General features: G+C 33.4%; 1 protein-coding gene across 1 annotated transcript in view; it reads left to right on the plus strand.

Moving 5' to 3' along the window:
* The window catches only part of LOC147033543 (uncharacterized), a 1,530-nt gene extending 1,451 nt beyond the window's left edge, over nucleotides 1-79 (plus strand). Inside the window, exon 3 of the mRNA XM_085851663.1 lies at nucleotides 1-79. This exon is cut by the window's left edge and continues 212 nt beyond it. Coding sequence (XP_085707789.1) covers nucleotides 1-79 — 79 coding nt within the window.
* The last annotated feature ends 14,921 nt before the right edge of the window (nucleotides 80-15,000 follow it).

Here is a 15,000-nt window from a genome sequence, read left to right on the forward strand (position 1 = left end):
CCCACTGAACAAGTTATACCTTGATGAGCCAGAATACAAGTTTTACCTTGGAGACTCACAAATTTTGAAAAATCAGTAAATGAGTTCTGCCTTGATGGTTTAAATAACTACCTTGGAGACTCAGGAAAAGGGTTCTGCCAAGATGGTTCTAAATATGGGGCCTACCTTGGAGACTCACAAATTTTGAAAAATCAGTAAATGAGTTATCCTTAAGAGACTTTGTAAGTTGGTTTTACTTTGAATACTTGAAATGTGGGTTCTGGATTGATAACTCACAATGTGATACATATCTTGGAAACTCAACGGGAATGTGGTTATACCTTGAAGACTTGGAAAGTTGGGTTTATGTTGGACACTTGAAACTTTTTTGGGGGCTTTTATTTATTTATTTATTTATTTATTATTATTATTATTTTATTTATTTATATTTTGGAGACTTTTGGAGTTGCTATCACTCTTTGGGATCTAAACCTATCGATGTAGTTCTTTGTCGGATGGTGCTTGATGGGAGCAAGATCAAGAAAGTTCTGGGAAGAAAGTGCAGGCTTACTCCCCCTTTTTACGTCATCAAACCTGAAAGCCTTAAAAGACAGAATTGGAAGAAGAGAAAAAAAACGTAAAATATATATATATAGGTGGAAATCTCATTTTGAAAAAGACTGTGTTGGGTGAGGATTGAGTTGGGGTTGAGATTTTGAATGTGAGGGTTGGGGTTGAGATTTTGAATGTGAGGGTTGGGACACACACACATACACACCAACAAACAAAGTTAAGCCTTGACTATTCAGTTGAGGATTCTGTGTTTGGGGTTCACAGATCTAAGAACGTCCCCCTTGACACACATTATATACTGTTATACACCTCGGACTTGGCCCTCGAGTGTCCACAACGGTGTATTATCTGCTTAGTTTTGTCTTTTGTAATTCCTGTGAATAAAATGAACCTAAAATCTCTTCCCCTTCCAAATCATATATTTTATAAGTCCAAGGAACTGTATCTATTACATCAACAATTTTAAAAAGTTCTTTCGTCCATCGTTCAGTAAAACCCTTTTCAAAATGAGATTTCCACCTATATATTCTTACGATATCACCAACTTTGAACTTAGGTTTTCTGACATTAATCTCTTTTTCATATTTTAATTTTGTAAATGTTTCTGATGGCTTCATATTCGTTGACGTGTGAATCGTGTCATTATACTTATCCACAATATCCTGAATAAAAGATAACCATTGTTGTGAACCGAGTTGTGTGAATTTTTTATATAGTCTCTCTTTTAAGGTACGATTAAAACGTTCAACAACAACTGCCTTCCCTTCATTAAAGGTACTGTATAATGTAATACTGTTATTTTTTAGAAAATTCATAAATGTCTTGTTATAAAACTCTCTACCCTCATCAGTCCACAATTTTTTAGGTTTTCTCTTACTTTTATTAAATATCTGTTGAAAAGCTAACATAAGAGTATTACCTGTTTTGTTTTTTAAAGGAACAACCCACGCATATCTACTCCTCAAATCAATAACGGTTAAAGCATACTTGTACCCCTTATCATTATTGAGTTCAATCAAATCAGCAGACCAGATATAATCAACTTCCTTGGAATAAACTTTCCTTCTCTGAAACTTTGTGAATATTGGTTTATGTAATTCATCAGCTAATTGCTCTTCAGTCTTAATGGCATCATTAGAGTCTATAAGTTTTTGAATTTCCAAGTCCAAGTTTCAATTTAGCACTAATCATCTTCTTCACGATGAACCTATCAACTTTTTCTCTCAAGGTTGGATTTTGTATCAGAGACAAATTATACAACATTTCTCTATCGGCTTCATGCTTTTCTTCCAACGTTGTGGTATTCCCATAATCAATATCGTGTCTCATGCACACTTCATCAACTCTATTGATTGGTTTACTCCAGGATTTAGGATTGTCTGCCTCATCTAATCTTTTATCTAAGTTTGTGCCTGGACCACAGAAAGAATAACCTGGAAGATGTAATTCCCCTGGTATTCCAGTAGTTGTAAATTTACTTCCTGATAAAAACTTTTGTATATCTCCTCCGAGTTTGTGTTTGGAGATAAATTGATTTTTTTTTAAACCACACACCGAACATATACCTTTTTGTATAACCCTGTTATTTTTACTTTTAATATATGAAATATTTTTAGTATTAGTTTTCTTTTTACATTTGAGACAATAACTCATTTATTTATGAGAAAAATTCCTGCAGAGTGCAAAAACCTTTTTAGTTTCCAACATGCACATTTGAATCTTAATTTTTAAAACATAAAGAATCCTTAGAAATGCCTTCACTCTCTCCTCCATTTATTGAAGAAAAAACTTGAATTAAAATACATGTCTTCTCGATGTCGATAGTCTTGTCGAAAGTATTGCAAATAGACTTCTTAATTCTTTGTATTCCTCCCTGGTGAGATAAGTTAATTTCTTTAATACCTCTATTCTTTTTTGAATCTCACTGGTTTCCATATTTTGATATTTATTCATTCTCTCTCTTTCCTCCCTCTCTCTCTTCTCTCTTTCCTCCTTCTCTCTCTCTCCTCCTCCTCCTTTTCCTCCTCTTCCCTCTCTTCTTCAACTCCTTCCTCATCCCTTACTATACTTGAATCGTTTACACCCCATAGAATATTATACATATATTCATCAGGATTTCTTGTTATTCCTGTATCCAAAATAATTTTTTTTTACAACAGGATACCAATAAAATTTCTTTTGAATTTCTAAAAGAGCCTTACCTTTTCTTAACCTTATAATTTTTTCATTATTTAACATTCTAATTAAATCTAAAGTTGTCGGTTTATCAACATCAGCATAATACCAATCTTTTATTGAAAATACCTCATTCTTATGTTGTAGAACATATTTATTAAAATACCGAATACCCTTTTCTTGAAGGTATGCTTGAACACAGAAATGATAATTTTCTTGAAGCCTTCTTGCTGTCATTTATGTATTAGAAATATATGTTAGAATAATATTATGGCACGAAACACCTCCCCATCTTCCCATAGTTAAATCATTTTGTATTTCCTTACTTATTATATATAATCCTGTTTTTTCTGTTTTCATGAGATAAACAAGGGCAAAACCATTATTATATTTACCCTTATTAAATTCTTTTATTTGTTGTTTACTAATCGTGGCTCCACAAAACTCATTCTCGATACCAAGTGGATAATATTCTTCCTTACGAGACTGATTTAATTGTTCCAGGTCTTCGAGGTTAATTTTAAATGACCAATTATACCCTAAATCATTCATATCATACCCCATTGTTCTATTCTCATACAAACGATACGCCCTTCTTTATAAAAATTTATTTTAATTCGAACTGTGAATTCTGTATGACCTGGAGATAATATCAACACTTCTGTATCTTTAGAATACACAGCCGTTTTATTTAAGTATATATATTGTGATAAATCGCTTAATCTCACCAAGTCATTCGCGTCAGTCGGGCTTGGATAATTTTTTAATTTATAAGCATTTTTCATGTTAATATTTTTGTTTATATTATATTTATGTCGTTCAGCCTGTGCCTTTGTGTAATAATTTGATAAATCAATATCCAGTTCTTGAGATACACCAAAGATAGAACCATCTTTACCAACATAAGTCATTTATATTAGATTAAAAATAATATCATAAAATTTTTTATTTTTGTTGAGTTGAAATAACACATATAGACATAATTGACCACAACACTTGGAATTTAATTCTTGGACTTGAAATGTTTGATAAACACCATTCTGTAAGAATTTTATGACTTCAACAGGTGGTGGAAGACCAAAACTATCAAAATAATATTTGTCTTGACTATTAAAAATACAAACCCAATGAGAACCGTTCCCATCATTATCTTCTAAGTTCATAATAATATTCTTTGTATGTTTCGACACATTTGTTAATTCATCTCTCATACAAATAACCACATTATGAATTTTTAATTTCTTACAATATTTGACAAGTTGTAAATTTGATGTTGTATTCTTTCCAAATTCTTTCAACCACTCATCAATGCTCATTTATTTATTAGAAAGATATAATCCATTACCTCTTTTCGTTAATTTTACACCTGCTTGTGCTATAGAAGAAAGCATATCTCCAACTAACAATCTCGCTTTATCAGGCAGACCTTCAAGTTTTTCAGCAAAATCTACAATTACACCACTTCCACTAATTTGTTTCTCCAACTCTTTGTTATGTCTTTCCAATTCTTTTTGAGCCTGGAGTTGAGCCTTCCTTTCGTTGGCAGTTTTGACCGCTGTTGAAATACCACCCGTCAATGCTCCAACCGCACTTAAACCAGCAAATAAAGGAATTAGAAATGGGAGAAATCCTCCACTCGTCTCTCTTATTGAATATTTTTTAACATTGGTTTTGTCATTTTAATTTTAAGTGAGCCAGTGTCATTCAAGATTTTAACCTGTTCTCTTGTGAGCAAAACATCAATTCTTACTGCTCCTTTTCTCTGAATTGTATTAACGTTAATCGTACAAGGCTTTTGATTTTGAACACAAGATGATAGTTTATGAAGATTGATTTGATTAACATATACCCCAGTTGGTACTTTGTCACTCATTTATTTAACAAAAAATTATGTGAGACTAATCATCACACCATTATCTGTATTAATCTGCAATTCTGTTTCTTCCAAAAGCAAACAATATGTATCAACTTCTTCACTCTCTCCTCTTTCAATGTATAGGGAAGTATCCACTCGATTAGACTTTATAGTTTCTTTTTGAGCGCTCAGGTCAAACGTATAGATTGTATACAAACTTTTAAATGCTGTCATATCCAAAATAGGTTCTTTATTTCCATTACTTTCACACACCTTTTGGTAAGACTTGTATGCTTCAGCAAAATCATTTTTTTCCCAATTAATTTCCAATCTATCTCGTGGATAAAATGTTCCATCTAGAGAAACGCGAAGTTGTTTCACCTTAGCATTATCACTCAATGCATTATTCTTATCAGTCGCAGTATCACCATCTGGCTTTTTAAAAATCATCCACAGATATCGTGGCTTTCCTTCCAGAACACCCAAATTCCACGTGTAAGTAGTTTGATTGAGTTTAACGTGTTGACATCTTCTTTTGAGGTATGATACACTGAGTGGTTTTTTTGAGTTAAGTCTTCGATTCAACATCTCTTCTGTTTTAAGATTAGGAGTATATTCACTGATATACCAACTCATCTCCTCAATTACAAATTTATTCTGATCACTAAAAGCATTACCAACACCAAAAAGCAATCTATTTTCATTATCATTCCTTTGTAGTTGAAATCTAATTTTAAGACCATACAGAACTTTATCATAATCACAAAATCCAAATATACCTTTAAGAGGAACTGCCACAGTAAAACTATTTTCTGCTTTTGTATCATCATTATACATTCCTTTCCTTTGAATATATCCAGGGTCTGTGTTTGTTCCCGTTGACATATCAGGAATAAAACCTTCGACAGACCCCTTTCCCATTCTATCACTGAATGTATAGAGTGTAAATTTCATCATTTCAGATACAGCAGAGACATAATCAACCGCTTCAACTTCTTGTGTTCCAATATACAATCGCACACTATCAAACATTTTCCAGAAGAAATCATTTACAAGTGTAGCGTTTGTGTTATTCCCAGCCTTAGTGAATTTAAATTTACACAACAAGAAACTTTCGGAGAGATTCAAATAGGTTTGTTGATTATTTATTTCAAAACTTTTTGTACCATTTGTATTCCAGTCTGTTCCAGTTATTGCATTTACCTTGAAGTAATCTTCTTTTTTAGTGGAGTTTGAGATAATAATAGTATCATCCAAATCATAGATACTATCAATTGCTTCCATACTTGTATTTATTTAGGAAAAATGATGTTAAAACTTTTGAAACCCTGATCCAAGTATTTGAATTATTTTCTGTCGTTCTTGAGGGGACAACTGAGTTTTACCTTTCTTAATTTCTTTTATTGCTTGTAATTTATGAGATTCTTTCTGAGCATCTTTTATACTCTTTACAGCACCTGCTACATTTCCCACAGCAGAAGCAGTTGAACCAATTAGGTCTTTATGTTTAAGAATAGTTGAACCAATACCCATGAGAGTATCAATTATCCCATCTCCTCTAAATTGATGTCCGACACCCCTTTGTCTCTTAGGTTTATAGTATCCTCTACCAAGAAACATACCTTCACCCTTATAGTACGGGGAAAGGAACATCCCATCCCCTGTAATTATTTTATATTTTCCCAACTCGTGCTTCCTCACAATAACCATCGTATTTATTTATTGAAAAACTTCACGTAGGTGAATTCTGATGGATATAACTTCTCCATTAAAAGAAATCACACGATTATCTTGGTCGGTTATCCTAAAATTTACTCTGTGTATGGTTTTTCCTGACACAGGTAGATAAACCAAATTTTTAGGCTCCATATTGAATTTATAACCAATTGGGGTTGAGTATGCGCTGAATGAAAATATTGTATTTGTTTTTAATCCATCATTATAAGCACCATCAATCAAATCACAGTGAATTAACACCGAATTTATTCCTGAGGATATTTGAATGACATTATCACTGTAAAACGTCCCATTAGTTTCAATCTTTTTTGAGGAGAAACCTAATAACTCTCTAAATGAATTATCAATTGTGAAATCAACCTTGTAGTTATTTTTAACTTTAATCGTTGATTTTGAAGTATGTTTTTGAATGTTTATAATAATATTTTTTGGTTCATCACCCTGTTCTTTCATAAGACGAGCAATTTCGGAAGATATTTGAGAAATCTCGTATGCTCCGGTTGAGACTGTTATCGTTTTGTATCCACTTCCCGGATTATAACTAAACTTGTCATTTTTCTCGGTTATATTAAATAAGGTATTATAAGTCTCCATGGACAATAAAGATGCCTCATATTCTTTTGTTGTGTCAAGTTGTAGTGGGTATGGGAATGAAGATGTGTGGTCGCTTGTTGTGAAATTAAAACTCAGGATTGTGCTTCTCATCTTATTTAATATGAGATAAAATGTCTTTATATTGAGATTTATTAATTATTTTCATGTTCATCAACTGGTCTAAAATGGCTGATGCTTCATTAAAACAATTGTTATTTCCAGCCTTCTTACTGCCGAACAACAATAACAGTCTATTAACTAATTGCGATGGGTCATTTGGAAGAAAACTAATACCTGAACCAAGGATACTTAAAGCCTGAATAATGTGTTTCTCCTTCTCATTCTTCCTACTTTTACCAGAAAGAATAACCTTATAATTTAGAGTGTTCAGCAAATCAATATATACTCTATCATCATTATTTTCCATATCCAATGGTTTATCAATATACTTTGATTCATCCCTCACAGTTGAACCTTGCCTTCCATCTTTTGTGAGAAGAAACATTAATCTCGGAGTTAGTTTAACAGGCGGTTGAGCAGAACTTAAGAACTTTAATTCATCATTAAATATCAATACCTTTTCTTGAACAAGATGAAATATTGCTGGTTGTTCTGTTGGAATGAGTCCTGCTTTGGTTTTTGAATCCGCTGAATATTCATTGTTTTGAACAGCATTCACAATATAATCAGGGGGTTGATTAATCTCTTCCAGTTGTTGAAATAAACCTTCATCATGTTCTAATTCTCCAATATGCTCTAATTCTTCCTCCGTCATTTGACTGAAATCTTTTAACATTTGAAGCTTTCTAGGAGTATATTCTACTGTGGGAACTGTGGAAACATCTTTCATTTTTTCTTGGGAAGTTTTTAAAAGTGGTTTAAAAAATTTCTCTTGTTTTTTTTCAAATGCTTCTTCGCCCGTTAGTTTCTGTCTGCGTTTCTTCTTTATGTCTTCCTGTTGTTTTACAACTTTTGAAACCAACTCTTGATGTTCCTTAAATCTTCTTGCTCTTTCTTTTGTATCCATTTATTTATTGTAAAATATCATTTAATGAATTGTAAAGATCAACAGGGAAATTTTCCTTTTCTTCATCATTCAAGTAGATGTGTTCAAATAAATCCTTTTCTTTAAATATTTCATCAAATTCTTTATTAACATTAATGCGAGTTGTAATTTCTTCTTCACTAATCCTTGCATCTCTGCTTTTCATACGTTTGTGTTGAGTTTCTTCATCAACATCAAAACCGAATGATAAAATCTTCACTCCGCTCAGATATTTAATAATTTGTCTCGTTCCTTCTGGATTAGTTTCTAATATCCCAACACCACCAGATTTTAGTTTCTTTAACTCACTCTTACAATGTGAATATTTTGTTGTACCAAGAGAAACCTCCTCAAATATTTGTCCTTCATTCCTCAATCGCATATGTTCCTCCACTGAAATATAGTGATAATCTTCACCTTTTACTTCTCCAGGTCTTATTGCTCTAGTTGTTGTTGATACAATGCGTATAACGGGGTGTTTTTATAAGTAAATTTACAATATTCTCATTTGTACTACACAAGAACCTTGATTTATGAAAGTTTTTTCCAGAAGCAGATTTACCCACAAGATTTATAATAATAGTTGTCATTTATATATGTAATTGTTTATAAAACAAAAAATATATCCCTTAATATCTCATCTTGTTTCACAACAATATATTTATATTTTTCAGTCGTGTGCTTCATATAATCCTCAAATTTCTTTTTACTACATAATGTAGAACAATTATCTCTCCAAAAATTATTGATATCTATTGAATTTAACTTGAATAAAATAAAAGTATTAGCATTGTTTCTGATGGAACGACGAGGAAGTTGAAAGTACGATTGACTAAGATAAATACAATTACAAGAAGAATGTCTCCTCTTGTGTAGTAGCTGTCCATTACCGTTTGGTTTCTCTCATTAACACAATCATCAAAGATAACGAGGTTCTTTTTGATTTATCCAAATCTTGGGGAGACGGTATATCATCCGTATTATCACTAAGAATACAAGTTATAAGATTTGATTTCTTTTTACATCTCTGTGTATCACAAAATAGTTGAATTATATCTTCAATGTTATAATCATTTAGGTTTTTTTGACGTTTAAATAAACCTATTATATCTTCTTATGAAGACCAGCATTAAAACCTTGTGAGAGTAGTTGATACTCTGGTTGAAAACTCGACTTTGTGAAAATTATTAAATTATCATAATCTAAAAAGTTGGGAGTGAGGAGCATTTTTAAAAGTAAGCAGGTTTTTCCACATCCACTTGAACCAACTATGAGACATCTTAATGAATTTGGGAGATTTTTATGGTTGTTAAATTTTATCTTATTTTCCCAAATAGGTAAAAAATCATTCATTTATATATTTGAAAAACAGGTTATTTAATTTATTATTGGCTTTTTAGAAACTCTATATTTTATCCTAAGTTCAGGTTTAATTTCAAGATAATCCATTATTTTATTTATACAATATCTTGTGTTGATATTTCCCTGAAAATTACATCCATGAATAATATACAACAACAATCCTTTGAACATTTCTCTTATACGTTCAGTTTCTTCCCTTGTAAGGAAAGGTGTGTTATCATCCTCATACTTTACATTCATTTCTCTAATCAATCTTGTAAAGTAATTCATTTTTGGTGTAAATCTAAAAGAATTATTTTCCTTTTTATATTTTTTATTATCATTAATTAGAAGATAATCACAGAATATACATTGTTTATAGGCTTTTGACTCTGTGTTTAATCCCTGTCTTTCACACGCAGGACAATTCTCAAATTTGTCATATGGAGAATCAGGAAAGTCTAGCATATTTATAAAGTAAAACTTTACTTAAACTGAAATTCATCTATACTTTCAGTTGTATATTACCATCGATATCGATATACTTTGTTTCATTATCAGATTCAACGACAACATTTTTTTATATTAAAGGTAATTTTAAAATTATCGTTAACTACTATTGAACGAAATGTCATTTCACCTGATATATTAACATCCTTTATTTCATCAAGATTTACATCTTTAGGGTTGTTGAAAAAAATACAAATTTCTCCTTGCATATTACAGATGGTCTTATCTTTTCTTTCTAAAGCTTCATCCATAAGGTTTTTGTTCTTTGATACTTTTTCTTGTTTCATTGCTTTTTCTAGTTTTGAATATATTACTAGAAGGAGAGGAGAAACTTTTGTTAGAGATACTTTAATTGATGTTCTACCAGGTATACTAAAAGCCCTTCCACTGAAGGAAATTGAAGAACTCATATTATTTACCATAATAGTTTTTATCCAATAGTTGTTATATTTATCTTTGTTCAATTTTACATCCTTGACATATTTCTCAGTATCTTTAACAGATGAAGAGATTGATTGAAACTTGTCTTTTGTGTCTTGAAACATTGTATTTATTAAGTGAAAAAGTTGGAGGATAAAATGTTTTTAAGCACAGATTCACCTATAAATTAAACGAAATTTTCATCAAGAAAATTTTAGTTTAAACAAAGTTTTAATCTATAAATATGGTGAATACAACGTACTGCGATGTTTGTAATCACGAATATAAACATTATAGAAAACACCTCCGAACCAACAAACACACATTTAATCTATTTCATCAAATATCTCCTCTTGAGTTGGAAAGAAAACATTGTGATATCTGTTCAAAGGATGTTTTGAAGAGTAGTTATAATCAACATCTTCAATCACAAAAACACAAGAAAAATGAGTTTAAAGTAAAGGGAGACTATTATATTAAAAACACTGATGAGGCATTTAAAGGGCATATAAAAATAAGGATTTTTCAATTTGGAGAACCCAGTCCATCATCAATAGCTGAATCAATTGAAATAGTGAAACCCGATGTTGAAAAATTTATTAAAAAGACATTAAAAGAAATAAAAACTTTAAAGTTTTATATGGGAGTGAAAATGAATATGAAAAGACAAGATGAAGAACAAACTCCTTATATGAGAACAGATCTTCATTTTATAACATCATTTCAAGATTTTTTGAATAGTGGGGTTTATGAAGAACTATCAAGACAAGAGGAGGATGTTGATAATACAGTGGTAGGAAGTGGATTCAATATTAAAAAAATCATCTTTTTAGATATACACATTCTAAAATCAAACCCTCTTAAAGCTTCTTCTTATATTGAATTACCAAAAGAAATAAAACTAAAGAAGGCAGTTGTTAATATTAAGAACAATGATAATAAATGTTTTCTCTGGTCTGTTCTTTTTTTTTTTTTTTTTTTTTTTTTTTTTTTTTTTTGTATACCTTGGTCGAGGCTCGTATGAGAGCTAACACACAACTCACAGCAAGGAGGCATGAGACAAGAGGGGTGGGAGTGGAAGGGACAAAACATTGAGGAACAGACACAGGTGAACTGTGGAAGGGAGAGGGATGGGGATGGGACGGGGAACATGGCGAGGAGAAGATGGACATTACAGGGACTTTCAGGAAGGAAAGCAGGAGAATTGAAGGAAGTGGGGCTTGGGTGGATTATCGGGGTAGAAAAGATCGAGGATTTGGATGGGGGAAGATAAGAGGTGGTGGTGAACAGCTGTTTTGAAAGCCTGAGGGAAGAATGGGAAAGAATAGAGGAGGAAGTTTATTCCAAAGGCGGGAAAAAAGAGGAATGAAAGAGTGAAGATGAGCAGTGATTCGTGATTTTGGTAGTTTTACCAGAATGGGGTTGTTGGCGGACCTTGAGCGCCCTGTGGAAATGTGGTTGGGACAAATCGCAGAGAGAGCAGGGGGGGCAAGGCTGGAGAGGAGTCGGTAGAAGACAGAAAGACCACCGACCAACCTGCGGTGATTGAGTGAGAGGCCCAAAGACTCAGCTTCATTGCGGGAGATGCCAATGATCTTAAAAGCCCTGGTTTCGACAGCGTGAAGTCGAGAAAGGTGGGAGGCAGGAGCACCAGCCCAGAGGGGAGAGCAGTACTCCATCAGGCTACGGACAAAAGCTTTGTAAGTAGTCAGGAGCTCAAGAGGGCCGAGGAAGGACTTTGCACGACGGAGGATTCCCAGTCGGCGACTGGCTTTTGAGGCAAGGTTGGAAATGTGACTTTCCCAGGAAAGGTCATGGCAGATAGTGAGACCCAGAAGCTTGAAAGAAAAGACTTCTTCCAGAGGATTGTTGAGAAAGTGGATGCAGAGGTTTTGTAAAGGGGCCTTTCGAAGAGACATAGTGAGAGTGTGAGATTTGTCTGGATTGAAAGACATGTTCCACGTGTTGGACCAGTTTGTGATTTTATCCAGATCTGCAGTGAGCGAAGAAGCTGCTGCTTGCCGGTCTGAGGGATGACAGATGGTACGGCAGAGGGTGGAGTCGTCGGCAAAGAGAAATAGAGGATTTTCCAGAGAGTCCGAGAGATCATTGATGAAAACCAGAAAAAGAACAGGGCCCAGAACGCTACCTTGAGGAACTCCAGCCTGCACAGGAAGAGGGGATGAAAGAACTCCATTTAGGGCCACACGTTGACTGCATGACAGGAGAGGAAGTCTGCGAGCCATGAGTGGAGATGGCCTTGAATACCATGGGAAGAGAGTTTGGTGAGTAGGGCAGGGTGCCAGACTGTGTCAAAAGCACGTGATATGTCCAGGGATACGGCTCGGATTTCCTGTCTGGCATTGAGGACCTCCATCCATTGATGGGAGAGCAGTAGCAGCATATCCAGGGTAGAGTGACCTGGTCTGAAACCAAATTGATGATTGGAAATCAAGCCATTGGAGAAGAGGAAGGATTTCATGTCTGAAGCAATGATGGATTCCATAACCTTGCTGATGATTGGGAGAAGGCTGATTGGTCTGTAGTTACAGGGATCTGTTTTTGCACCTTTTTTATGCAGGGCAGTGATGTTAGCAGATTTCCAAGCAGATGGCAGATGACCTTGGGAAAATGAGAGGGTGAATAGAACAGAGAGAGGGTGAGCAAGAGCAGAAGAGCAGGCTTTGAGGACACGTGGGCTGATGCCGTCTGGACCGGTTGCAGAATCTGACTCGAGGTTTGAAAGCAAGCTCTCCACCTTGTCAGGAGAAAAGGATACAGAGTCCAGGGACAGTTGGGTGCGACTGGGTAAAGTGGGTAGAGATAGTGATGGGTTTGGGACACAAGATTTAGCTGCAAACACCGAGTTTAGACATTCAGCTTTATCACGTGTGGAATCAGCAGTGCGGCCATTTGAGGTAAGGGAGGGGATGGAGGGGGAACATACACCAGAAACAGATTTGATTAAACGCCACCAGGATTTTGAGGAGGGAGAGAGGTTTGAGGAGGGAGAGAGGTTTGAGAGAGAGGTTCTTGCTCACTTACATCCACCAAAATGTAATTCAGAAAGAGTAAAACAATATATGAAATATGAGAATACCTTGGACATTAAAGATTTTAAATTCCCAATGCCATTAACAGATATTCCTAAATTTGAGAAAAAGAATAATCTTTCTATTAATGTATATGGATTAACGGATACAAACAAAGTTCAAATATTAAAAATTTCAAACAACTATAAAAATGAAGAAACACACATTGACCTTTTATATTTTAGTGTTGGAAAGAATTCACATTACACATACATCAATAATTTATCAAGATTAATCTCTTCTCAGGTATTCAGAACAGCAAACAAAATATATCCTTGTAAGCGATGTCTTAATTCATTTCATACAAAAGAACGATTAGAACAACATTCAAAATATTGTAGTAATCATAAATCAGCTGTAATTACAATGCCTAAACCTGGTGAAAAGATTTATTTTGAAGATTATAATAAATCTATCATGCACCCATTTGTGATATACGCTGATTTTGAATGTATCCTTAAAAAGATAAATACTGCTTCTCCTAATCCAAAAGAACCATATACAAATAAATATCAAAAACATATTCCTTGTGGTTTCTGTTATTATATCAAATCATCTGTTGGAGAAAAGTATAACAAACTTGAACATTATCGTGGACAAAATGCTTCACAAGAGTTTGTAAAACGATTAGAAAAGGATTGTATAAGACTCACTAAATTAATGAAAGAAACAAATGAACCGATGAAATTAACCAAAGAAGAAAAATTAGAATTTAGAATGAACAATATCTGTCATATTTGTGAGGGGGAAATTAAGGAGTCTAAAGTTAGAGACCATTGTCATCTTACTGGTAAATATAGAGGTCCCGCTCATTCCTGTTGTAATCTTAATTATAAATTACCTTCTTTTATTCCAGTCTTTCTTCACAACAGCGCCAACTATGATACACATCTATTTATAAATGAACTTTCAAAAACACCAGGGAATATTTCTGCTATAACAAACACAAGTCAAAAGTATATTTCATTTTCAAAAATGATATTCACAAAACCTATAACTCGTATTAGGTTTTTAGATTCTTACAAGTTTATGGGAACACCACTAGCCTACCTCGCATCAAATCTAAGCTCCACGGACTCTTTTCCAAATCTTAATTCATTCTTTCCAAAAGAGGAAATTCTCACTAAAGAGGAAATTCAGATTAAAGAGAGAATTCAAAGTAAAGAGGAAATTCTAACTGAAGATGAAATTCTAATTATAAAGAAAATTCGAACTAAAGAGGAAATTCAGATTAAAGATGAAATTCTGATTAAAGAAGGAATTCTTACGAGAGAGGAAATTCAAACAAGGAATGAAATTCAAAGTAAAGAGAAAATTCTTACAAGTAAGGGAATTTATCCTTATGATTATATGGATTCATTTATGAGATTTAAAGAAACACAACTTCCTTCAAAAGAAAGTTTCTATAATAACCTTTATGAAGAAGAGATAAGTGATAAGGAATATAAACACGCACAAGAAATATGGAAAATATTTAAGATAAAGAACCTTGGAGAATATCATGATTTATATCTAAAAACAGATGTTTTATTGTTAGCTGATGTGTTTGAGGCTTTTAGAACACTCTGTCATAATAAAAATTGTTATGGATTAGACCCTGCCCACTATTTCACAGCTCCTGGTTTAGCTTGGAGTGCAATGTTGAAAATGACAAAACAAGATATAGATTTAATCAGTGA

The sequence above is a fragment of the Eptatretus burgeri genome, chromosome 2, assembly GCF_056783735.1.
Source record: "Eptatretus burgeri isolate ZD-2024b chromosome 2, Ebu_testis_v1, whole genome shotgun sequence".
NCBI lineage: Eukaryota > Metazoa > Chordata > Myxini > Myxiniformes > Myxinidae > Eptatretus > Eptatretus burgeri.